Source organism: Oryzias latipes, chromosome 24, assembly GCF_053564925.1.
Source record: "Oryzias latipes strain Hd-rR chromosome 24, Olatipes_Hd-rR_3.1".
Taxonomy (NCBI): Eukaryota; Metazoa; Chordata; class Actinopteri; order Beloniformes; family Adrianichthyidae; genus Oryzias; species Oryzias latipes.
This window is the reverse complement of record NC_136260.1, coordinates 21,137,398-21,163,977: the sequence shown is the minus strand read 5'-3', so window position 1 is coordinate 21,163,977 and position 26,580 is coordinate 21,137,398. Positions and strand designations below refer to the sequence as shown.

Genomic DNA, 26,580 nt, shown 5'->3' with positions numbered 1-26,580 from the left:
GGTCTTTGCACTGGCTCCCTGTACCTCAAAGAATAGACTTCAAAGCAGCTCTGCTTGTGTACAAGTCTCTCCATGGCCGAGCACCAAAGTACATCTCTGACATGTTAGTGCCATATGAACCATCTCGTACTCTGAGGACCTCAGGGGCCGGCCTCCTGTTGATTCCCAGAGTCAGAACTAAACAAGGGGAATCAGCGTTTCAATATTCTGCAGCTAAAATCTGGAACAGCCTCCCTGAAGGCGTAAGACAGGCCTCTTCTGTGTTCATGTTCAAATCTAGACTTAAAACATTTCTGTTTAGCCGTGTATATGACTGAAAGGTCCTATCTGCACTTTTCTTTCCTTTCCTTCCTTTATTTTTAAATCATTTTTCAAATTTTTTCTTTTCTTTTAAAGTAAATTTTACGTTGATTTCAATGATGTATTGTGATTTTAATGCATTTTTCTGTTTTGTGAAGCACCTTGAATTACTTTGTGTACGAATTGTGCTATACAAATAAACTTGCCTTGCCTTGCCTTGCCTTGCTTGCAGTGTTGCAGTTTCCCACATTCACACACTGACTTCCACCCAAGATTCTCTCCTTTATGAGAAACAGAATTACCATTTTTCATGTATTGTAGTTTGATAAAGGAAAAGGTATTTTAATGCTATAAATTAAAGCGGATTTGTACATTAACAGGTAGTGACTTGATGAGATCTTTTTTTTGTAAAAAGCAGAGTTACTGAATACATTCTCCTAAACAGTGGTGAATGGGAAAGGCTATTCACTGCTGCTTACAGCTTTATTTTTTATCTATTTCCTTTTACTTTACTAAGAATACTTGTCATGTTTGAGGTCAGTGTTCAACCAAACAAAACAGTCTTTTCTTAAATATTTATTTTAATTTAAATAGAATAGGTTGAAGGTAAGCTAAGAAAACATCAATTTTTGAATCTACATTTTTAATATGAGGCGTTTAAAAAACACACACAATGTCCTCATTTTATGAAGAAGACACTTTTTAAACATGAAAAACTCAATAAGATCTGGAAGAATTTTAAGGCATTGGAGGTCCAGAGGTAATTTGGCAATTTAGGTTTGTATGGCTCCAAAAATCAAAAGAAAATCGAAAAAGCAGAAGTGTTTAAATGTATCTCGGATGTCTTCTCAGGTGGTGTATAAGAACAACGACATTCGGCTGGAGCTCTCCCGGCTTGCCCGCATCGATGACCCGAAGATGAAACTTCAAGGTGACATTGTCTTCGAGTGTGAAAATGTTCCTACTTTGGACCCCATCAACTTTGAGACGCCTGATTCCTTCCTGGCTTTGCCAAAGTGGAACACCAAACGCGTGGGCTCCATCTCCTTTGATTTTCGCACCACTGAACCGAATGGGCTGATCCTCTTCACTCAAGGTAGGCCTCAGGACAGGCGGGATGCCAAAGGCCAGAAGAACAACAAGGTGGACTTCTTTGCTGTGGAACTGCTGGATGGGGCGCTTTTTCTGCTGCTGGACATGGGCTCTGGGACCATCAAAGTCAAAGCCACTCAGGCTAAAGTTAATGATGACGCATGGTACCATGTGGATATCCAGAGAGACGGCCGTTCAGGTATGATAACAATGTTTTCAAGCTTCCGGTTTCTGAAAAAAACATTTTTCATGCCTGCCTTATTCACCCTTACTGTAGGCAAATTAATAAAGGTCTCTTTTACAAGTTTCCACAAATCAAAAACAACTTTATTTTATTGAATCTTCATTCTCTGTAAAATGTTTGGGGCTGGTTTAGACTTAAACTTTGTGATGAAGATTTTCCCTTTAAATTCAAAGTGAAGGCTAACAACCGGCCAATAACTGCAGCTGCGTCCAACTTTTAAGGTGTGACAGGTAAATTAAGCAAAATATAATCGTAGTTAAACTGGTGTTTTCTAAATATAATATTAAATGTGAATCCATCCATCGGTCTGCAACGTCATCATCTGCGTGTGTGTCAAAAGTCAGTTAATGCATATGAAGCAGGGCGAGCAGCTTCTGGTAGGTGGGAACAACTGTCTCAATAAATGCACATGTTGAGGAAGGCTCCTGGTTTTGTCTGTAAATAGCAGCTTTGTGTTTCTTTGAAGTCAAAGGCTCTTTTTCGGTTTCCTCACTGGCGCTTTTCTCTCCAAGACAACTTTCCAAATACGTTTAATTATTTTATTTTTATTAGCTTTTAAGCGTAGAGCTATAAACTTTGCGTTCTGAGCGGCTGCATAAAGTCACGTGACGTGTCAAGACAGATAGATGTGGTAAACAGAATCCAGTTGTTTTCCAAAGTAAAACTTCTGCCAGTGTCAGAAAATATTTTCTGTCTGCGGCCCGATACCAAGTGGCCCATGGAGCGGTATCGGTCTGTGGCCTGGAGGTTGGGGACCACTGTATTAGAGGAACTCCCAATTCCTCTAAGTTCCTGATTGGTTCACACGATGCAAATTTTTCAACAAAGTTCCATTATTTCAACGTGCAAGCATGGTGAAATATTCTACGCTCGTCAGATTTTTTGCCACGACATGGTGGCCGGATACCCAAAACGGGTTGCCGCGCAGCACTCAACGACCAAATCGCGCTGCAGAACTTCTGATCTTTGCATTAACTTAACATTGAAACGGGCCTGCCGCACTAACCGCATTCGGTGTGAACACAGCTTTAAAATGATCGATCATTCATCTTGGTAAATCCAATAAAAAAAATTAAAAAAAAACATCTCTAATTAGAATTTTCCAAACTGTTACCTTGTACAATTTAAAAAAATAAATAAACAAGAGAAATGTTTAAAGAATTGTCAAATCTTAACCACTGGCGGTACTTTTATCCCAGATTAAAAATAAAGATGAAATGCTTAAAAGGAGAAAAAAACTTAAGAGAGTTGCAACAGCTGCAGGACTTCAAATACCTTTTGAATATTACCAAGAGACCATGTAAACATCCTTAATATGTTTATCTCAACCTTTATATGGAGGATAAAATCCAACCTCTCTTATACGTACATTTCTTCTGGCTTTTTTATGTCTTCTGACATTAAAACATAACCTAAGTATTGGAAGTGGATTGTATTAGAGAAAGAGTTAGAAACTTCCTTTGCCTTGAGGTCTATAACCAACACAATCTCTGCATTAGGAAAGATCCTCCAGAGAACATTGTTGTTTTAGTCGACGTTACAGCCCATGTTATATATCAGGTTGAAGCAGCCAATTTAGCCGTATGTCAGAGCTCGCCGCTTTGATTAATCACCAGCACAGCACCCGAGTGCAATAGCAGAGAAGAAAGTTAGATTTTTTTACAGGGAAGGAAGAAGAATGAGACAGATAAATGGATTCCAGACTGAGAGATGCTTAAGAACAGGCATAATCACAGCTGTGACTTGAGTGAAATGTTAATATGGGTTGCAAGTGAATTATTTAATGCCAACTTTAGCTCTTTTCCAGCTGTGAGGTAAATATAGCAGTGTGCCATAGTTTTAATGCAAACTATTTTTAGACTTAAAAAAAAAAACTGACATCAGAAGGTTTCTTTTGGTGCAAGAAATTGTCAAAGAAAATCTGAATTACTGACACTTAAAATGGTTGAATCAAGTCCAAAGCTGACCAAATTTAGTTAACATTTCTCACACAAGTCCCCATTGGATCATCTCTGAATTCCAGTTGTTTGTGTGCTCGCTGTGGGTTTTCTCCCACAGGCTGAAAACCTTCACATTAGTTTCACTGCTGAGCCTAGTTTCACCCGCAGGACTCAGTCAGACTAAAATCAGAGCACAGGTTTGCAACCAAGACAAGCTCACGTCCTTTCAGTGCAAAAGTTCTCCCATTCTGGATCTTGGTTTCAGGCTGTGGGCAGGAGAGTTTTCTCTGCACCAAGCTCAGCAAAACGTCTTTTGAGTTGATTTGAAGTCGAGAGATTTCTTCAGTGTCCTTTAAGTTCACAGAGTCGATATCTTTTGCTTCAATTAACCTGCTGATTATTTGAGAGGGACAAGAAGTCGGCGGATGACATCATCGGCTGGAGGCAGAAATTACACAACTTCATTTAAAAGCAGAGGTTTTTTTCTTTGAATGTTTGAGTTATTTTTCAGAAGTTAAAAATAAGTAAGTCAAACAATTATCAAGCAATTTCTAAATCTTCATATAATGCATGAAAATGTTAATTATATTTATTTATATAAAAAAACTGTAGATTTATTTTTTGTAATTATATGTGAGTGTGTGTCAAATTGACACCAAAGTTGATTTTTGGAACGCAGAGCCATTTTTTGCGGAGGAATGTGTATTTTTTTTTTTTTTTTTTTTAAGGAATTACACGTTTTATAATTTTAAAAACTATGGTAAAAAGTAATATTAGGGAAGCAGAAGTTGCACACTTTTAGGCAGAGATGTGGTGTTAAAAACCCACTCCAATCATCTAGCTTTGTAAAAACCCTAATTATTGGGTTGCCAGTTTTGTATGTCATTATTATTTTCTTTTTTTAACCAATATGGGACATTCTGGTTCACAGATGTCAAGGTGCCAGGTCCTCATGGACTTTTTAGGACTGTTATTTGTTTATGATTGAAACATTTTGATGTTTCTGTATTCTAAACATTTTCAAAATTGCAGGGAGGTATTGTGTCTTAGTAAGCTTCTGTCGCTCTCACCAAGCCACAATAGTCTACTCACAGCCTTGTGATGCTTGTCTGTGTATCCTTTTCAGTTCCCCTGCAGAAACGTATCAAAGACATGCTTTTTAAACCTTTTTACACAATGCATTCAAAGCAGATGCAGTAAGCCGCCGCTGCAGCAGTATCATCTGACTGTCAGCACTTTAGTTAATTTCTGTAACTGCCCCACAAAACAGATGCCGGTGTTTATCGAGTGGGTAGCCTTTCACAGCTGGTTGCGAGTCGAGACGTGCTGTTTCTTAACCTTGTCTTGCTAATGCCAATCTGAGGCAGCAGATGGTGGGACTGTCCCAGCATATCATTAGTTGTGACCCGGGTCAGATAAACATCCCCAGCCTTCGTTGTGCCCTCCTGCTGGGCAGTTCCCTGCACCATCATTAACAGAATGGCCTCAGAAAAGATGACCTACATCAATTAGGATGTTGTCTCAGTAGTATTTATTTTCACCTTTTCGTTTTACTTAATAAAAAGAAATTGCAAAAGGAGTTTATAATAATAAAAAAGTTAATAAACCTGATGCCGTCATTTAGTCTAAAGCAGGGTGTGTCATTATCCAGACCTCAAGGGCCGCTGTCCCACACATTTTCCAACCAACCTGCCATTAAAGCTCATTTTTGGCTAAACACACCTGATCCAGGTAATCAGCAGCAGATAAGGCAGGATTTCTGGAAATCCAGTAGGAAGGCTTTCCTCGAGGTCTGGATTTTGACAACTCTGGTCCAAAAGTATGTTCCCCCAGCCCTCAGCAACACACATTCAAATGACCACTACATGAACAGTCTATGTAAACCGGTGTAAATGGGCGCTTCAGGTTTCCACGTTCAAAACTCATGTCTTCATGTGTCACTAGATAGGTTTCTACAACCGTTTTTAGGCTCTACGTACAAAACACCTTTGAATTAGCTATACCAGGTTGAACTTTAACCAATCAGGGACTTGGATTTGGTAGTGCTAAACGGAAGTCATCTTTTTTATTTTCGCTTAAGTGCCAATTGTTTGAACATTGATCCCGAAAGAGGAATTAAACATTGAGGTTTGTGCCCGGCCGCAATGTTATGATACCAAGTCTGTCATATATTGGAATAGAGCTGAGAAAGAAAAAGTCTGGAACAAGATTCACAAAAATTGCACCACTCACACCAAGCCTGTTCCAACTGTAGCTGACGGACATGCACTATTTAACAGTAGACACAGAAAAAGAAGAGGCCCCTCCCTGCTCGTCCACCATGAGCACCATATGCTGAAAGTGCATTCAAGAATGTGCATTTGGCACCTTCTTGAACGTAGCACACTGTTTGTGTTGTTCCTAACACCTCAGTGAAAATTGACGTTTTACATCTTCAGACTAATTGGCCTAATCTACTCAACACATTAGAATTTAACCTAAGATACTCTTATTCAATTTTTTTGGCTCCTTGCAAAAGCCCAAGGGATCTGAGTCATGTTTACTTCATGTAAAAAAGCACTTTTCTAAATGTTTCAAGGTCTGTACAGAAAATACAAAGTAATAAATATGACTTTGTTCGCTGTGACATGTTAACATGTACACCTCTAGAATGTGACATCTGGGAATAATTGCTTTTTTGCCCTGCAGGCATCATCTCAGTAAACAGCCATCGGACCCCTTTTACTGCAAGTGGAGAAAATGAGATCTTGGACCTTGAAGGAGACCTTTATTTGGGCGGTCTGCCTTACAACCGGGCGGGTTTGGTGCTCCCCACAGAGCTCTGGACCGCCATGCTCAACTACGGCTATGTGGGCTGCATCCGGGATCTTTTCATTGACGGACGGAGCAAGAACATCCGGCAGATCGCTCAGATGCAAAACATAACTGACATCAAGTTTTCCTGCAGCAAGATAACGGGAAAGCATTGTGACAGCAGCCCCTGCAAAAACAATGGAGCGTGTAGGGAGGGATGGAACCGATTCGTGTGTGATTGCACTGGGACGGGCTTCTGGGACAGTACCTGCGAGAGAGGTCAGTGTCATTTTCAGTTTGATCTGTTTTTGTTTTTAAAACCATTTTATCTGCCAAAAGGTTTATTGATTTGTTGGTAAATCAGATTGAAAAAGGTTAGAGCAGCTGGTAGAGCGTTATTTCGCGGATTAGGTCTTTTTTTCTTTAACCTCAAACATTATGGCTGAGTGCCACTAATTCAACCTGCTCTGCAGATTTTCTAGTAAGTGAATAGCACTCCAGTTTAGCAAACAGGTGTGACCTTAGATGCTTTGTCCATTCTTTTTGTGCTTTTATTTAGATCCATTTTTTATTTTTATTTCATATTTTTGTGAAATAGAAACTCCGAGTTGGAAGAGCTTCTGGGTAGAAGTTGAACTTCTTTCCCGCTGGTTAAAACAGAATCTCCTTTTCAGAATTTTAAGAGGCTGCCTCTCTATCATGAAGTTTTGATGATAGAGAGGAGACGGGGACACTTTGCTGTGGAAGAGTGCGTTATCTGTGCATTGTTTAGGTTCTTCCCAGCCATTTTGCAGTTTCACAGAGACTTACTTTGCTGAGTAAAGGACTTTAAGCAGCCTTCTGAGAACCTAAGATCTGTAAACAGATGAGGCTGTTTGAGGGGGGAAAAAAAGGAACATCTGGAGAGCAGATTGTTAAAGCTGACAGTAAATGTGAGTGTTGGTGAAGGAGAGGTAGTATGTTATTGACAAGACGAAGCAGTGTAGGGCAAAATATCCTTCCTTCATAGTGAGCCTTCTAGAAGTTCTGCTGAGAGACGACCTAAGAGTGACCTCAAAGAGTGTTATCGGCCAACTCTTTCCAAGAAAAGGAGTTATGGAAGTAGGGAACAGACAGCCGAAAATCCCAGTGAGGGTTGCAAGAACAAACATGGGTTTTGATGATGTTAAGGAACGGACAGCGTGCCAAAAGGCATGACCTATGCATGGAAAGACATTGCAGAGAGCTTTCCTGAGGAACTTCTGGCAAAAAACGGAGTTTACTGTAAGATTGTTAACATAATAGTCTCCAGAAGTCAAATAGAAGAAGTAGATTTATGTTTTACAGTTTATATATGTGTCAAAGTGTCCTTGGGAAAGACACTGAACCCCACATTGCTCCCGATGGTTATAGATTGGCGCCAGTTTTTGATAGCATCAGCAAGTCAATGAGTGTGAACGTGCTTGAATGGGACTGTAAAGCACTTCCAAGAAGGAAGTAAGGCGCTGTATAGGCATACACTGTTTACCAACAGTATAGTTTTGCTTTGATATACACAAAAAGTATTGCACAGAGAAGAAAAAAAAAAGCATGAAGTTGTGTACCTTTTAAAACTTACATGACTCCAATGTCCATTTTGTTTCTTGCCACATTTTTATCCCTGAAATGTCATGTCTCCATTCATTGAGTGGTGCTGTTACTTAGTGATATCCCACAGGACGTCAGGTGCCATCATTAGGAGCAGTGGGACTCGGCTTCAATCTTCTTAGCAGCAGAAGTGGAATGAAATGTGCTGATGTTGCCCCTGGAAGTGAATTTTTTGCCTCTGATGCAGCCGTTATACAAATCTGCTCGCGCCGATGTGTGTGTGTGTGTGTGTTTGTATTTGTGTTGCTCAGTACTGAATGTTGCACCATGTCAGCACATATAAATCGTTCACTGTCAACAATTAGAAAGATGAGGAAAAAAATCCTTTAGTTTGCAAACTTGCATCACTTCTGTCCGGGTATGAAAACCATAAGAACCAGCTCTTAAAGTGAAAGAAACACAACAGTTGTCTATTTTCATGCTCAGTCCTAGTTCATGGTTTTGGTTATTTAATTGGAATATTTTTAAATGTTTTATATTTTCCAAAGGTTATGCATTATTATAGCTTGTAAAGCCTTAAACATGAAAGATGAATTTTACTCATGATGATACATGTCAAGGTGGCATTTTTACAACTCATTGTAAAGAAAAAGGACTAGTCAATGTTCAGATTCATTTTGTAGATAGGTTGCCCTGTAGATTACCCTTCGGGAAATGTTACATTTCTGGGAAACTTTTCAGTACAAGAAATGGGCTGTCATAGTTGGTTAATCATGATGCACTCAAAGACGGGTCCTGAACACATGCAGAACATGGTTTGAAGGAACCAAAGGGTTTACAGGGTTAACAGCCGCAAAGAAGTAGTTTTATTTTAACAATCAATTCATGAATGACTAAAAAATACAATTCTTGTATCTAAAATATGCATTTTTAGGACAACCATATTCTACAACTGAGCTGATCATCTAAGGTAGAATTGCGTATGTTTAACAGCAAGAGAGAACCAAGTCTACTGGTGGAACTGGACTGTTTTGCTATGATCTAGGACATGTTTGTAGTTAATTCAACATAAACTGCAGGAGGCTTGTTCAAATAAGCAAATCATTACTAGTAAAAGTGTAGCTGGAGCTGGAATGACAGTCCAAGCAGGCATGGATTGGCTGTGAACTGAAGGCAAAAAGAGAGATAAAAGAACAGGGAACAAAATCCAGTGAGTTTAGCTAACAAGAATCTTATAATAAATATACATTTTAACTAACTAGCACTTGAAAAAACTGGTTCTGAGTTTTACCAGTATGCAGTACAGTAAGTGGGGCTGCATGTTTTGGGGTTGTCCAGCTCTGTATGTGGAAGGTCATCGAGAGGAGTGGATGCATCCTGAGGGGTCTCAGGTTTGTCTTGCAGTTTCCTCATATGGCTACCGTCAGGGACGTCATGATAATGGAATGTACCATTGTCATGCGAGTAAGTGTATTGTGAAGTATTCATAAGGCTAAGAAACACACACTTATGACATACAGGGATGATGTGGTGCCCTTACGCCACATTTTAGTCGGTAGTAGGGTGTGAGAACAGCACTAACAGGCCTAAGACTTGGAGGTGTTTTGAAAAAATAAAAAACCCGTATGACACATCTCACCTACATCACCCTTTCCAACCCTTGCATGTTGCATAGGCATTTGCTGCTATATATCGAACACAGAATACCTATAATAAAAATGTGCACAAACATTTTTGATCTGCAGACAGAGCGGCCTGTGACCCTGATAGTTCATGCAAGTCCGGTACAGATTTGACTATTTTCAGCTTGCAGACAGCCCATATTTAATCATAAGGGCAGTTTTGACTGCTATGTCCAGCTTTCTGTTTGGAATCATTCTTACTTACTTACTTTTCTTAATTATTTTACTATTTTAAAACATTTTTTTTAAATTGATCCTAACACAAAGTATTTGTAAGATTGCAGTTGGTAATGGAACACAATTTGAGTTTCTTTTTGTTTACAGCTCTTAAGATGTACAATCTATGTTTTAATTTGAAATGCTTAAAATGGCATTTGATGTTTTAGATTTTTTCCGAAATAAATGCCTTTTGGAAGCATCATGTCTTGCTGGAAGAAGAGCATTTTTTCTTCCTTGCTGCCAAGCAAGGAAGTGCCTGACACTCCCCTAGAGATGAAATCAAACAACCCTTGAGATGTATTCACACACGATATTTGCTATTGATCTCAAGTCTGCTATTTACTATACGACAGAGAATTGTTTTTGCATGATGAGACAGGAGGTAGAAAGATAAGAGATCAGTGTTGCTCCATGAGAACAACAAAGGTTTTACATTTGTACTTGACAGTTTGGCCTTTCCTGCTGACTTTTAGCAGGAAGTGTAACCTTTTTATCTGGTTTCAATTCATGCTTCTGTTTGTCCATCTAAAATGTCTCCAGTTGCTGGTGACCACCTTGCTAACATTGAGCATGTCCTCATATTGATGCCAAAGGACCTCTGACCAGTTCTTGTGGCAGTTTAACACTCTGAAGGTGTGTTGTGATAACGGGTCAGTTTGCCATAAATCCTCTGGGCCCAGCAGGTTGTTGGTTGAAAATATCAGACTCTGTTGTGGTACTTGAGGTCTTCTACGAAGAGCAGGCTTTGGGGCTGGAGCTGGACGGCAGTGCTATTGAGGTGTGGGAGATGCAACAGATTTGCTGTAACTCATAGATATGTGTCAAGTAGGAGTGTAACATTCACTTTAACAAGGATTCAATTCATAATTTGTGGTTCACAATAGCCGATATTGTTTCATTTTGATTGATCCGATTCATTGACCTAAAATCCAAAGTCCATTTATTTCTTACAGTATAGTCAGTTGTAAAGTAAATAAGTAAAATAAACCTGCCATCAGTCCAAATGGTATTTTCCAATATGGATAAAATAGATTTGTTTATTTTTGAAACAATTATACAATAGTATAGGTTGATTTGATTTACAACCTTCCTCAGACAAATCATTGTGGTTTGGATTGTAGGAATAGCAACCTTTTTATTTAATTAATTGTTACAACCCTTGTGTAAAAGTAACTAAAGAATAGAGTTGTCTTCTTTGCAAACTTGGGGCTACCTCCTGTAGTTGTGGTTTTTGAAAAGCATTTTTGGTTAATGTTATGGAAATTGCAGAGATTTCCAAAAATATATAAAACACTGGTGATAATGGCACAATATCCTGGTTATTTTAAATACTGCTTTTCTGACTGGGATTTTCCATGGAGTTCTAGTATTGTTTGTATTTTGTCTCCACTTCCAATTCCAAATCAGGCCCATTCCAATATTGTAGGGGCGGTCGTGGTGCAGCGGTAGGGCGGTCGACCCGTGATCATAAGATTGCAGGTTCAATTCCCGCCTTGCACGCCCATGATTCAAAGTGTCCTTGGGCAAGACACTGAACCCCACCTTGCCTCTGGTGGTAGGCAGGTGCCTGTGTTTGGCAGCGGAGCCACCACCAGTGAGTGAATGTGTGTGTGACTGGGTGAATGGGTCTGTGACTGTAAAGCGCTTTGTCCTTTTAGGAAGAAAGGCGCTATATAAGTATACGCCATTTACCATTTACCTATACGTACATAATCTATATATATATAATGTTTTTAAGATGTTGTGAAATTTTTTTCTGACAATGGAGGACATACATTAAGAAAGTTAAGCTTAAAATACATTTCTGAGTATTTATTTATTCAAATTGAATCAGGAGAAGATGAAAAAATACAGTTTGAAAAAAATAGTTTTGTCTTGTAGAAAATACACTGGGTGGACCACAAGCTCCCTGCTCCACTCCATTCGGATGCCTCTTTTTTCCACTTGTAGACGACTAGATCCACATATGTTTTATTTTTTTACTTGTCTGAGCTGGTATCTGACTCTAAACAGCTGGATAGCTCCAATATTGCTCGTCATTTTTGTTGCACTAGAGGGACAGCGTGTAAACACATAGTTCAGTTATGGGTGACGGGAAGGGGGGTGGGGTTGTTCTGCACCAATGGTCTGGCTCACAATTTGGAAACAAATTTTTACTGAACGACTGCCGCTCTGCTGAAATTTTTTACTAGAAAACAACAAATTAATCATGCCGCTACTTAAAAGACCACTGGGAACACTTTTACAAAATTTAACAAATTGTCGGAATAATCTATCATTAAATTACCATAAAATTATTATTTTACCACAGTTTGGTTGAAAATGAAAAAAAAAAAAATCATTTTGTTTGTATTGAACAGAGCAGCGTGTAACTCTTCATCTGGGAGCCGAATATTCCTTTTGCTCTGTTTACCAGAAGAAAAACGCAACGTGACAGATATTTTAGACTGTTTGAGCAGATCAAAGATCGCACTAGGCAACAACTAGCACACGACAGTGAAGCTGTCTTCTCCTTCCATTGTACCTGATATCAGTGCCAGCTTTACTAGGCCATAAAGATGATTTCTGTCTTATTTCAGGTTTGTTTCTGTTTTGCTTCCCTCCTCCGTTACATCTTCCCTCTGACACCCCCTCCACACCATCCCTCTGTTTGGCATATCATTTTGGCTCCCCCCACGAGACATGACAGCACCTGTGATCGAGCGCATGCCTTGGCATCACACAAACAGATGTGGCGTCAGCAGGGAGGTTGTTTGTGTGTTTCCCGTGCACATCCTATGTGAACCTGTTAAATGTGATTTTTGTGTTATGCTTACACTTTCCGTTCAGGAGTATTCCTGCCCTCTCCCTGTATTTTGTATCCCTTTTGTTCATGACTGTGAGCATTTTGTTGAAGATCACAGCCTCCTGACTGCTGAGGCTTTAGGCCAGCTGGCCAGGCAGTACCAGTGGCATGTGCAGGTGCATAATACCTGAGCCCTGGCCCCTGTGGACCTCTCTTGTCAGGGTTGTGACCAGGACTGCAGGCCTGCTGGAAACCTGTCTGCCTGTGAACTGAATTCAAACAGCCACAGCAGATGTTCCAAACAAAGAGGGAAAAAAAAAAGTTAATATAGCAGGACACGTAGATTGACATGATTTTTTTTAGACATCCCAAATTGTTAAAAGTCCCACACTGATCATCCTTTGATCTACTGTAAATGTGTTCCCAGTGGTCCTTTATATATGACTATGTAATTTTAGCCAAAATAAAAAAAACAACAAAAAAAACCCCTGCTTTTCTTAAAAAATAGTTTCTTCAGAGCGGAATATTGCCACGAGGGAGTCAAGCCAAGGTCTCATTGTGCTGGTCCCAAACTTGGATAAATATAGGGTTATGTCATGAAGGGCATCCGAACTAAAATCTTTGCCAAACCAGATATGCAAATCAGTGTTTGCAGATGACATTGTAATTTGTAGCGCAAGCAGGGAACAGGTGGAGGAAAAGCTGGATGGTTGGAGGGTGACCCTGGACAGGAGAGGAATGAAGGTTAGCTGCAGCAAGATGGAGTACAAGTTTGAATGAGAAGGACCCAAGCGAAAGCGTGAGGTTACAGGGAGAAGTGATAAAGTAGGTGGATGATTTTGAAGCATCTAGGGTCAACAGACCAGAGTAATGAAGAGTCTGGAACAGAAATGAAGAAGCGTATGCAGGCAAGTTGGAAGGGGTTGAGAAAATGATAGAGGATTTTCAGCTCAAATGGAAGGAAAGGTGTAGAAAACTGTGGAGAGACCAGCCATGTTGTTGGACCTGAAGACAGTTGCTCTGAGGAAAAAACAGGAACTAGAACTGGAGTTAGCAGAGAAGAAAATGCTAAAGTTGGGTTGGGAGTGACCAGGATGGATGAGGATCAGGAATATGTACATCAGAGGGACATCAGATGTCATGTGAGCACTGAGATGGTTCAGACATATCCAGAGGAGAGACGGTGTTTATCTTGGTAGAATGATTCTGAGTCTAGAGCTGCCAATCAAGAGGTCTAGAGGAAGACCAAAGAGGAGGTTTATGGGTGCAGTGAAAGAAGACATGAATTAATTAGAAATTTACCTCTGAGTTGTGGATGAGATCGTTGGCACAGTGTAGGCCTGCTCAGACTTCCCATCATCCCTTTTTTCATGCACTCTCCCGCTAGCTTACAGTCCCTCACACCCCCAACCCAACATTACAAATGAGACAAAATGGTTATCAATATTGGCGCTATCCAGTCGTACAGTTTAATGACAGATGCCAGCTCTGATGAAGAACACAAAGACGTTCATGTATTTATTTGTCTACAAGCGAAAGAATCAGAACAAAGAGGGTAGGGAGCTTTGGTCCAAGGATTATGGCACCTACGTGACTGCTACAAGCTAATGGCATTTTTGCTGAATTTTTCTGAAATGGATTGCTGAATTACTCTGAAAATGCAAATTGAGGCTTAATTTTCTTTCACATATGTTCCCCATAATGAAAGAAAAATGTGACAAGAACATGCACTTCAAAAAAGTAGAACTGTACAAATGTAAACGTTTTGGGTTCCTCTAGAGCAAGATTTAATCATTTTCTCACCAAAGAAAAAGTTATTTTTGCAATTTAGCCTAATCTGTGTGGGATGTTTGTAATTAGGTTAAATCAGGCATGCAGATGAATACTTTAAAAGTAAGGCTAAGAAGTGATTTTTATCTTGAAAAGCCTGCAGTCAGTACAGAGAGCAAAACGAGAGAAAGCCATTTCTCTCCTCTAATGATGATGTTTTAAGGTGGACTCCGTCCTTTCCCGTCTTTGGGAGATCGCTCCGGGCTCCAATTCCTTTTGATTTTTACGTACCACTACATGAAAAGGTTACTCAAATGTTACTCTCCATAAGGAGAACTCAACTACAACAGATTATTTAGGTCGTATTTGAGTCTTTAAGTGTAAGAGGTGACATTAATTCAAGGCTACAGGGGGTTTATTTGATGTCGTTGGCTGCCAGGAGAAAAAGAATGCCATCTTGTGACTCGTTTCAATCAAGACAGTCACTCAAACAGACAGAAAGAGGTGGTTTGTTGGTTCTGAAGGGTGGTGACAGTAAAGCTTTGCAAAATAAAAAATAAAACAAAACTGGGCAGTTGATAAAGAAGTTAATCGGCTTTAATGAAGTGTATTTCTCTGACATTGTGTCGGCTATGTGCCAGGCAATCCCCCCGAGACTCTACTCTTTTTTTCTGGTTGCATCTACATGCACACAAATCCGCAGGAGACAGATTGAATTGTGTCTAATGCATATTGCATTCTCCCTTACAAGATGCCACCGCCCACATACAGTAAGTGCTTGTGTTTCCCTGACTGTCTGTGAAGAGAAGCACTGGCTCCAGGCCTGAGCTGATGGCTGGAAGTAAGCCCATCACAGATCAGTGATGACATCTTTCATTACACTGCTGCCTTCTTATGTCTTTGTATTTGCACTTCAGGCGATGTCCTGTTTGAACTTCAGCTTACTGACACACTCTTGTCGTCTCTTAATTGAAAATTCAATAAAATGAAGCATTGATTTTAGGAAATTAAGTGGGTCAATCTCCGTATTCTCTTTTTTTAGTGTGTGTGCGTCACAATACTTCTGTCCACACTATGCAATTACCTCCTCGCTTTGTTCATTGTTCATTTATAAAGGCAGAAAAATAATAGGCTGCCACATCATTTTTACAACATAATCACAGGTGGTAATTGCAGATCAGAGATTGGGTGACTCTGATGTTCACTAGCCTGAATAGTGCAGTGGATTTTGCTTTGTGGAAATTACATTAGAGCCCCAAAGGAGGCTTTTTCAGTGGGGTTACTTCTTACGGATAAGGACTCACTCAGCACCCAGAATACTTGGGCGAGATAAGTGAAAAAACTTGAACACAAAGTCCGTATTTAAAATTTGATCCAAATCAGATCCAGCATTTGGATCTGATTTAAATCTTAAATTTTGGCTCACCTTGTTAGAAAGGAATCAACAAGTCCAAATGTTTTGAAGTGGCTCGAATTTATTTTAAATATAACTTATTTTAATTTTTATTTTAAAATCTGCAAAAAGCTGTGGAGGATTAGAATTACCTAACTTCCACAAATACTTTCTTGCAAATAGATTGCAATACATCTTAAAATGGTTAAAAAATAATCCAGAAACCAACTCATGGTTAGACTTGGAACAGGCGTTATGTGGAAAGATCAACCTGTCACAGCTACCATTTATTAGCCAAACAGTTAAAAAACAGGATTGTTTCAAAAGCATTAATATAAATGCCACTTTAACAGCCTGGTGGGAATTTCTCAAAATATCAAAATCATCAATTCAACCGTGCAAAATGACACCCATCTGGAACAACCCGGACATCCTTATTAACAAAAAAATGATTCACTTCCCAGCTTGGCAAGCAGGGGGCATAAAACAACTAGAGCATGTAATTATTGATAGAAGATTCATAACTCCGCAGGAACTTCGAGACAAACATGGAATAAATAACTTCTTGGAATATCAGCAACTTAAATCAAGTATTACTAAAAAGTATAAATTTAAAGACGACGATTTAAAGCTACCAGATGTAGTTACCACTCTGATTAATTTTTCAATGAATAGAACTCTCTCCAAAATATACAAACTTTTGTGTAATTTAGATAACAATATTGCCCTTCCAACAAAAAAATGGGATGCAGATTTGAGCATCAGCACAGATGAAAGCTTCTGGTCAGAACTCTGTTTAAACACCTTTAAACTGACAAAAAGTCCAAATCTGCAGCTAATCCATCTCAAAACTCTTCACAGAATTTACTACACTGGACAGAGGATGTTCAAGATGGGTCTCAGTAACTCAGACATTTGCGAGCACTGTGATAATAATCTACCCGACAGCTACTTGCACGCACTGTGGTTCTGCACTCCTGTCCAGGCTCTTTGGCAGCAGGTATGTGTCGATTTATCAGTCTGGCTTAAGGTTTCAATCACGGCCTCACCGTCACTTTGTGTGCTTGGTGCCATCGATATAGAAGAAGGATTAGCATCTATCATTTTCACAACTCTTTGTATTGCCAAAAAAACTATTTTAATAAATTGGAAAAACAAGAAAAATATAAACATAAGTCAACACAAAAATCTGCTGTTTGATCATATCAGCTTGGAAAAAATGTCAGCCCAAAGCTCAAGTAACTTTGAAAGAATTCAGTCTCTCTGGTCTCCTGTGGTTGACTCCATGACTTAGGGGGTGGGGGGCTTGGTCGTCGCTGCTTCTTGCCCTTCTGCCGTGGTTTGGGGTGGGGGTCGGGGCCTCCGGTGCCTGGCTCCGTTGGTCGGGGGGTCGGGCCGGTGCCTGGGTGGGGCGGGCTGGGGCGCTGCGTGGTCGTCTGGGCTTGGTTGGGGGGGTGCGTGGTGGGGGGGTGGTCTGGCTTGGCTTGGGGGGGTGGTCCCTTTGCCTGCGCTGGGGGGGGTTGGCGGGGGGCCCTGCTCCGGGGGGGGGGGGGGGGGGGGGGCAGCGGCGCCGGATGGGCTGCCCATCTGCACCTGGGGCTGGGATCGGCCCTTCCCTGGCTCTGGGACGGGACAACCCTCTCGGGGCCCCCGGTCGCTCTGGGTGTCATCCGCTTCGGCTGTGGGGTGGGGGGCTTGTCGGCCCTGTCCTGTGGGGGGGCGTTCTGGGGGGGGGGGGGGGCATTATTGGTACGGGTCGGGGGGGCTAAAGGGTCAAGGTCTCCGCTGAGGCAATCAGTGGTTGCCTCGGCCGGTTGGCCTCCTCGGTCCCGTCAAGGCCTGACCAGAGCTCCTCTAGGGCCGGCGTCTGGGGGTGGGGGCCTGGGCTTGCTCCGGGGGGAGTGACGCTTTCTGGCTCCTCTCTCTCTGTGTGGGGTGGGTGGTGCCGGGCCTGGGGTGTCGGCGCCTCCTGGGGTGGGGCCCCTGGGCTGGGTGGCCCTGGCCCCTTTGCTGGGGGGGGGGGGGGGGGGGACAGCTGTTTGACCACCGGGGGACAGTCTACCAGCTGTCCCCAACTTACCCCCTTCCTCATATAACCTCATATTAGGGTGAGGGGGTGGGGGTCTAGCCTGCGATGCACCTTGGGGGGGGGGCTACTTGGCAGTGGCCCTCCTCCTATGGTTGCCGTATGGAGTGGGCCCCCCCCTCTTTCGGTTTTATTTGCACCTTAGACATGTAGGGTCCTTGGTAGGGGGGGTGCTTGGACATCACTGCAAGCAAGCAGCACATGTCCTCCTGGCACCCTACCCGCCAATTTTAACCGCACCTTAGACATTTAGGGCCCCTTGGTGGGGAGGGTGAGGGGACATCACTGTGAGTAATCAGGAGATGTCCCCTTAGTGCCATACTCGCCAATTTTAACTGCACCCCCCTTAGTACACACACCCCTCCCCCTTCAATGTATACATTCCAACATAAACACACACACATGCACACACACACCCTCTCAAACACACATACACGCACACACATTTTGCAAGGAAGGTGGGACCTGGGTCAATCTGTCCCCTACCCCTTCCCTGGTGGGGGGTGCAGGCCCCTTGGCGATGGCGGCCGTGTCCCTTGGGTGCCGGCTCCCTGGGCCCGGCGGTGCTCTCTCCGCACGGTGGGGGGGTTCATATTACACCTGAGCCGGGGGTGTTCGTGTCCCTGGGGGGTGTGTCCTGGTCCTTGCCCCTGAGCGCTGGGCCCCGCCAAACTTCCAACATGGCCGAGCCTGGTCGGGCCATATTTAAGACACCCCTTGTGGGCCACCCTTTTTTCCCCGGGGTTCCCCCCTCCTGGGCGGGGGCGGCGGGCCTCTTCTTCCCTTCTTTCCTTTTCCGTCCGGTCCAACACCAAAGATTTTCAATCATGGTTGGGATGAATAAAGTTTGGCCTCAATTACAAAAGGGGTTTGTTCAGTCACACCTTTGGTTTGTCTGAAGATTAATAACCCCTCTTGTTAAAGTAAAATATGTCCAACACAAGAGGCCCTCAGCTCTCATCTGCCTGCCCAGCTGTTGGACAGGACAAGTAAAAAAAAAAAAAAAAAAAATATTTATAACTTATTTTAGTATTCGATTGTGTTGTTATTAAATTAAAACCGAATAAATAAAAATCTACAGAATCGTTTTTTAAACAAGAATACAGTATCCTTGACAGAATATAACAAAGTTTAGGAAATGTGCTTAATCTGAGAAGAAAGAAATCCATCTTGATATAAGATAAAACATAAAAAAAATTTTTTTTTTTCTTTTTTTTAGCTAAAATAGATTTTATCTGAAAGTTTTTCTGACAAGACATTAGCGAAAATTGTTCAGGACATGACATTTTGCTTTTGTGTCTTCCACCTCTAAAAGAAGCGCAGCTGACTTCACCTTTATTATAAGAGACCTGCATTCATAATGCAAGGTCAACTCTGAATCTTAGCAATTATCATGATGTAATATTTCTTTTGTTACCCCCTGATAGTGTGGCAACCTCACTGGAAAAATGGTGTGAATCCCTCAGACACAATTTAAAACACTCTTTTTTTCATTAGCTTAGCTTTAGTTTTTACATTTCCTAATAGTTTAATCCTGGAGAACACACTGTGTCAAATGTGACTATTGTCAATTCTTTTTATTTATTTTACAAATTAGTTATTTTCTTTTGTTTATTTAATCTTTTTTTTCATTCTTTTTGCCACTGTTTATTACGTCTGCCCAAAAATGAACAAACACAAAATGAATTGTCTGATTACCTTTAAAAGCCAGGAAGAAAATTGCTCATGGGGGTCCCAGGGTCAAATTCAGCCCTCCTTTTATTATTTTACAGGTTTCTTTTGTTTCTTCTTCTTCCACTTTCGGCTTCTCCCATCAGGGGTCGCCAATTTTACATTACATACAACCCTGGTCTCTCCAGGGTTAATTTGATTTTAGGGAGTATTTTTACTGTTATTTCAATTTTTAAGGTACAATCTGTATTGTTTTTTTTTCTTCAGATGAGCTAAAGACCTTCAGTTTTGCCCAACAGCTGTATTTTAAACAATCTTTATGTAGACATTTTCTAAATGCAAAGTGAATAAAAACGTGTTTCTAACGTTTTACCTAATCCTTTAACAGTTAAGTATAAATTGGATACTTATTTTTGTCAAATGTTTACCCAAAGTAATACCTTGTCACAGCGTGAAAATCAGCAATAAATTTGTTCAATATATATGTTGAGGTTTCAGGTGACATTCAATAAAACACAGATTCCATTTATGCAGTTTTGATGCTGTTAATACCAAATTTATTCAAATACAGTTTGGCTTTACAATTGATTCATACTGTGGCTATTTCAGCTGTATTTCTTCTTTTTTTACCTTTTAATTATAATGTAAGCTGCTCATTTTTTCTCTGAAGCTTTTGACTGATGGTGAAAGAAAAGAAGAATTTAGCACTTTGACTCCTGGTTTCTGTTGTTTACTGAGTGCAATGCAGAACTGAGTTGATTAATGTGTCTGTCTCACAAAAAATGTAAGAAAAAGTCCGTAAAAAGGCGCTCATTGGGATGGATATGGGCAGCTCTGAGTGAATGAGAAAAGCTTTATTTTTAAATGTATTCCATTTGGATTGTGTTTCTGCAATATTTAATAAAACCGAGTTGAACCTGCCAGAAGGGAAGAAAAATCTGCCTGGTGCTTCACTGCTGAATGAATCTGAATTTTAAATGGTGTTTTTACCTTTTTGTGTCAGCAGTTTATGAATGCTTTTCATTAACTTGAAACTACTGACTTTAAACAGCTATCACCCATTCGGTCTTAACCTGACAAAGCGTGCAAATCTTGTTGAGATTAAGCTGTGCAAGCAATTACAGCTTTTGTGAGTGTGAAGGAGCGAATTATGGGATGGGTTTGACTCCATCTCCAAGGCAACAAAAAAAAAGCCTCTAATTTAAAAACTGAAAATTAAGGATCATTTAAAGGCATTTAAATGCTGCAGTTTTCCATTTTTTAATGATATTTGAGATTTTTAAACACATATAATTGTCATCCTTGAGATCTATTTTCAGTTTTTTTTCTACAGATTGTGATTAGACATGGTCCTCTTTTTACAGGACATTGTTTTTTTTTCTTTTCAAGAAGTGATCTAAATTGCTCCTTTATGTTAAGTAAAAGAAGCATAAAAAAATCCACTTCACAGTTCTGAACCATCTCTCGGTCTTTCTTCCTCTTATTTTCTCGCCTTTTCTTAGGCCTACTTTTCACCTCATGCTTGTGACAAGCACCTTTATCCAAGCAGACAGAGGATAAGACACTTCAAGGTCTGCCTTAACTAACGGGCCAATCAGTACATACGTAGTGTACCCAGAATAACTGGTGAGAGGGGTGTTAAAGAACATAGCAGACAATGAAGAAAAGAGACGTTAATGTGGAAAATGACATCAAGAGACAAACATGGCCTGCCGTGTCCTAATCCACATCAATGAAGCTCTCACAAGACATTTTGGGAAATTCTTTAAGTCTCATTTCCTCCTTTATCTTTTTTCGTCCAACAACCGAAGGGTTGGCGGATCGATCCCCGCTCTCGCCAGGCAGCTGTCGCCCCCGAGCGCGGCTAGTCTGCAGCTCACCGCTCCCCCGAGGGGATGGGTCAAAATGCGGAGAAGCATTTCCCCATTGTGGGATAATTAAAGTATCAATTATTATTTATTATTATTAAAAAATAAAAATGGCATTTGTCTGGAGGGTCTTTTTTTCTGTTTGGTGTTGGTTTTACTGCTTGGCTGTTGTTCTGTCTGGAGTACCGTGTAAGCACCTTTTGATTGGCCCTAGTTCTTCTCTGGGTTGGGCCCCTTCTACTGCACCCTAAGGGGGGACAGGTCTTGGCCTGTGCCCGGTTGGTTAAGGATGGATGTCTTTTGTCTACATCTCCATATGGAGAGGATCTTGCGGGAGGACTGGCTGCCACATACATTTGTATGCATGCAGGAATTATATATGTTTAACCTGTTTAGCCTGTGTGTAAACATATGTGTGTGTGGATTAGGTTGTTTATGTAATATCTATAAGTGTATTTTTTCTATCACCCCCTTATTGCATCACTTGCCCCCTTTCGTCTGTTCGTAAATGATAAGAAATAAAAAAATTCAGTCCGAAATACAAGAAGGGTTTATATAAATGTACACCTTCAGTGTTCATAGATCAAAAATGAGCAGTAGTTGAAAGTTATGGAACTTCTCATTCAACAATTGCGTTTTTCTGTATACTTTGCAACATTTCAAATAATCTGAGGACAATGATGTTTAGATTCAGCCACATGTTAAATCTAATGATATTTGCATTGGACATTTTATGGAAAAAAGACTGAAGGGATGCCTGTAGGCCAAAGAAAGGAAAGGATTTAGCTACGATTCAAAGCTGATTTTTCTAACAGATGTTGCTGCAATTATGTACTCTAAAACTGAGCATGGGTGAATAAACAGCCAGTATAGTCTGTAGGTAATAATTGAAAGACTGAAGATGTGATGTTGATTTTATTTCAATGTTTTTGGGGGTTTAATGTTTGTACCCACTATGACTATTATAGTTGTACATGTTTTACCACATGCAGATCAAACAACTTACCAACTATTTTCTTACACCCGCTTCTATTTTGCTGTGTAACGAGACTCTTGAGCAAGACCAAAAAATCCCTTCAGAAAATGTCACCATATTGAGATGAAAGAAGGCAGTAGTCATTGTTACACCAGAGACTGTTTACGCTTAGAATAAATGTGCCAAGGTACTCTGACATACTGCTCTGAAATGTTCATTTCAAACTGAGTCTTTGAAAAGCACATGAGCAGGTGAGCTCACTCCATCAGCCCTGTGGTTTCTGTCAATGATTAACAAAAAAGGGATTTTACAATAAAAATGTTAGTTACTGACAAAGAAAGATTTAAGTGCCTGTTTGAAGTTTGTTTCACCTGTTCATTTCTGCATTTTGCCTCTATTTGTTCAGGTTTTAGTCTATAAAGTGGTACACAGCTGAACATGTATATATCTAAGCACCACTGTTGAGATTTTATAAGCTCTGTTCAAGCTGTTTTGCAGTTTTGCAGCCTTGGGAGGCATACTAAATTAATCCTTTTTTCATTTGAAGCTGAGGCATGCTTACTTTGTGACGGGTGCATGAAAATGCCTGGGCCTGCATATTTTTCCTTTCATATTTTCTAGTCCTTAAAAACAAGCCTCTCTTCGCTCCCTGTCTCTGCTTTGTCTGTTAAACACGTCCACTTAGGATAATTGATCCTTTTAACTCTTGGAGAACTATAATTGTTCTAGTTTCTTCCTAATGGAGTTCCAGGCAGAACTGCAAGTTTTTTTTTTTTCCACCACTAAAAACTAATTTAACTTTTTCTTAATCACCTATATTTACATATAGTTAGGAAGATTTCAAATGTTCCTCACAAACTTCCCCCACTTCCCATCATCACTTTGTTTACACTCTCTCCTGCTAGCTTACAGCCTTCCACGGCCCCAATCTAACATTACCAGTGCAACAAAAATGGTGAGCAACATCAGAGCTGTCCATAGTTTTGAGCCAGAGACCAGATCAGACGAGGAAAACAAAGATATTTATGGATTTATTTGTCTGGAAGTTGATGCATAAGAATAGAGCGGAGCAGGGAGATTCATGGCATGCAGTTGTACGTAATGCTTACAAACTCTTTCCAACAGATTTCTTTTCTGACCCTAATTCACAACGACTAATGCAATGAAATGTCCTCCATCATCAGAAGAATTTCACAAGAACCCTTTTCGTCAGAGTGGGTTTCTAAACACCTTGCCAGGACAGGTTCACACAGTTCACTAAAGCAAAAGGAACTGAAAAAAAGGCTTTGTAGTGGGAAGCTGAAGGAAAAGGTGAACATTGTTGACTTTGTTGCAAAATATCCCAGAGAGGCGAGCAGATCTTCCATTTTTCAGCGTCATCCCTTCACTCCCTAATCCCCATTTGTAATTAAATGTGCTGGGTTATGTAAAGCCAGTCTTGGTGTGACACAGCGTGTGCTGCACCTTTTCTCCCAGCATCCTTTCCCCTCGTTCTATCTGTAAGAGGGAAGGGACAGATTTAATCGAGGCACCCTAACGTTCTCTAAAGGAAATTCCCCTTAAAAAATAAAGGAGTAAAATACACTGAAGTCATGCTGGATATATGAAATATAAATGAATTTGCATCATTTAAGGGTCTAGTTGAGCAATGGGAGTCACACCTATTACATGTCATGACACTAAAACACTAAGCCCTGGATGAGCACTCTAATTCTGGTTGTTTTTACTTTCTAGTTCACCTAAGCTCCACTCATTCTGATGAGCCTCCTTCCTGTTATTTATTTAGATTCCCTCAGTCTCCTTACTCAGTTCATGACTGGTGGAGTACGAGAGCTGTAGCAGCTGGCTGCTGCCCCCTGACGGCGCTCTGACTTAACACTTGTGTTTGTGTGCATCTGTGCAAAGTTCATATTTGCATCCCTTCCTGTTTTAGTGTGAGCTTTTTTTTTTTTTTTTTGAAAGGCAGCAAAGGGAGATTTGTTACAGCTTCACTGCTGCCCACCCACTGTGTCAGGAGAAGGCTCAGACAGCTGCAGGGGGGGGCTGAAGGCTCATAGAGCAGGTAGCCACTACACATTTATTAATGTGCAAATGTTGCTGTTTGAACACTGAAATGAGCAATGTAACTCACTATCCCATGGGGCCTTTTTCAATTTTCTGTTTGGGATCTGGAATGTACCAAAATGCTGCTGGATGCTTAGGTTAACTCCTGTGTTGTCTTAAGGTTAAAAAGTGACCCACTACCATGTTTAGTTGTAAAAAAAATAAATAACCTTAACCCTTTGCTTTTCTTATTCAAAATGTTGTGAATTTCCCTAAAAGGGACTCCATTGTTAGAAAAAAAGTTCTATTTTTTTTTGTTTTAGGTTTTCATGTGGGCTGTACACCACTATAAGATTGTAATATGGGTCATTTTGACCCATGATTTATAAACACATTTGAACATCAGGAATTGTTGAAAAACTCTGTAATTTACAGATGGTCACGCACACCTGAGTCACCTGAGACTGCAGTCGGGTCGGTCAGAAGTAAAAGTTTCCAGTTCTGTCCCTGAAAGGACAAAAGCTGTGCTGCTGTACATGCGAGAAATTCATCTGCAAAGCCCATCCTCACATTTGTACATGCACGTGCTAAATAGTTGATTTTGAATGTTTTCACAAACGTAAAGTAACGATTTGTCGTTTTGAGAAAAACATATATTCCACATCCTAAAAAAATATAAAAGAACAAACTGTTGACAAAGAAATTCCAGATTTCTGACAACTTTTTTATTTTAATATAATTATTTCTGAAGTAATTTCATAATGATTAGCAATAATAGACAGTTATTCCACTTGGTTTGCATTAAAAAAAAAGATCATTGTTCATTGGTCCTCTAATATTTTTTTTTTTTTTAATAAATCAAATTGAGTTTAATTTGTTTTGGGTCTTTGGTATTGTGGGTAATTTCTGATCCATAGGACAAGGGGAGTAAACGGAACGTTGAAATCACACGTTTCTCAGTTGTTTGAAAATGTGACACAACTCTGTAACATCCAAAGAGATGGTACCAATTCATGCTTTGACATTACGGAGTTCAGTATTTTTTGGCCTCATAGAGCACATATGACAATAAAACTCCCCAAAAAATCCTGTTACCACAACAAAAGGGCTTTGACATATGACATAAACAAAATGAATTAGCCAACATCTTAATCTTCCAAATTTATTGGAATCACTTTGAGTTTCCTATATTCTTTAACACTGTAAAATGTTTGCAGAACTGATCATCCATAGTAGTTTCTTTATTTTTAAGTCAATAACGTTAGGGAAAAGTCAGTGACTCAGAAAACTTTGCAAAAATAGCTCAGCTGCAGTGTACTTTTTGAAAACTGTTATTAACATCTATATGGCGTAGTCACCTGTCATATTCATTTAAGCCCTACAGCTTTCTTCATACCTTCGTGCAGTCTGTTCAATGTTTAATGTTATCCTGATGGTTGAGCATAACAGAATATTTAATGATGCCTGTGATTTTATTCCCCTCATTTGAGCTGTCTGAGGGAAGCGTCAGCCTTCAAAATGCTCTAAAATCTGGGTTCAGACACACTTGACATGTTTTGGCTTCTATGATTGCAACATTATTTCCTGCCAAAGGCAGAAATACAGAGCTGCATTGTACTAATAGGAATTATTTGATTGCAGAATAATAAGGATGATCAGGTTTCTTGTTATGTCAAAGCTGGACTGCTGTGCTGTGCTAAAGGCAATGATAAAGAAAACATTAAAGCACATTTCCTTGGCATTCAGATTTTACAACCTGCCAACATGAACACATTAGTTTGAGAAAATCATGTTTTTTTGCACAAAAATACCACAGTTTGCTGATTAGGAATAACCATTTTCCCCATTATTATTATTTCTGCATGTCATTTTCTGCATGTCAGTTTCTTCCCTGAAGCAGTCAGACTGCTGAACTCCGGTTGATCACTGCATCCCCCCACCCCCCCTCCATGGACAACAAGGTAATTCTCATGTGCAATATAACAGGGCTGTGCAATACTTAATATAATATACAGTGCAATTTGAAACATACTTTCTGTGGAATACTCACCAGGAACCACACCGTAACATATTGATGTCACATTGATATTATATTATTTATTAATGTCTGAATGTAAACGGCTGGCCCGGGACCAGAGAGCCTAATTTCGTT

The 26,580-nt window shown here is 40.3% G+C and overlaps 1 protein-coding gene across 38 annotated transcripts in view; it reads left to right on the top strand.

Annotated features, from left to right (window-relative positions):
• nrxn3b (neurexin 3b) overlaps positions 1-26,580 on the top strand; it is a 330,206-nt gene that overhangs the window by 121,659 nt on the left and 181,967 nt on the right. For all 38 annotated transcript variants that reach the window (XR_013654201.1, XR_013654205.1, XR_013654204.1 and 35 more), the window contains 2 exons: positions 1,153-1,591; positions 6,265-6,648. Coding sequence is in view for 30 of the 38 variants with exons in the window: in XM_078943168.1 (XP_078799294.1) it covers positions 1,153-1,591; positions 6,265-6,648 (823 nt within the window). In the remaining 8 variants the exon portion in view is untranslated. The remainder of the gene's footprint in view (positions 1-1,152; positions 1,592-6,264; positions 6,649-26,580) is intronic.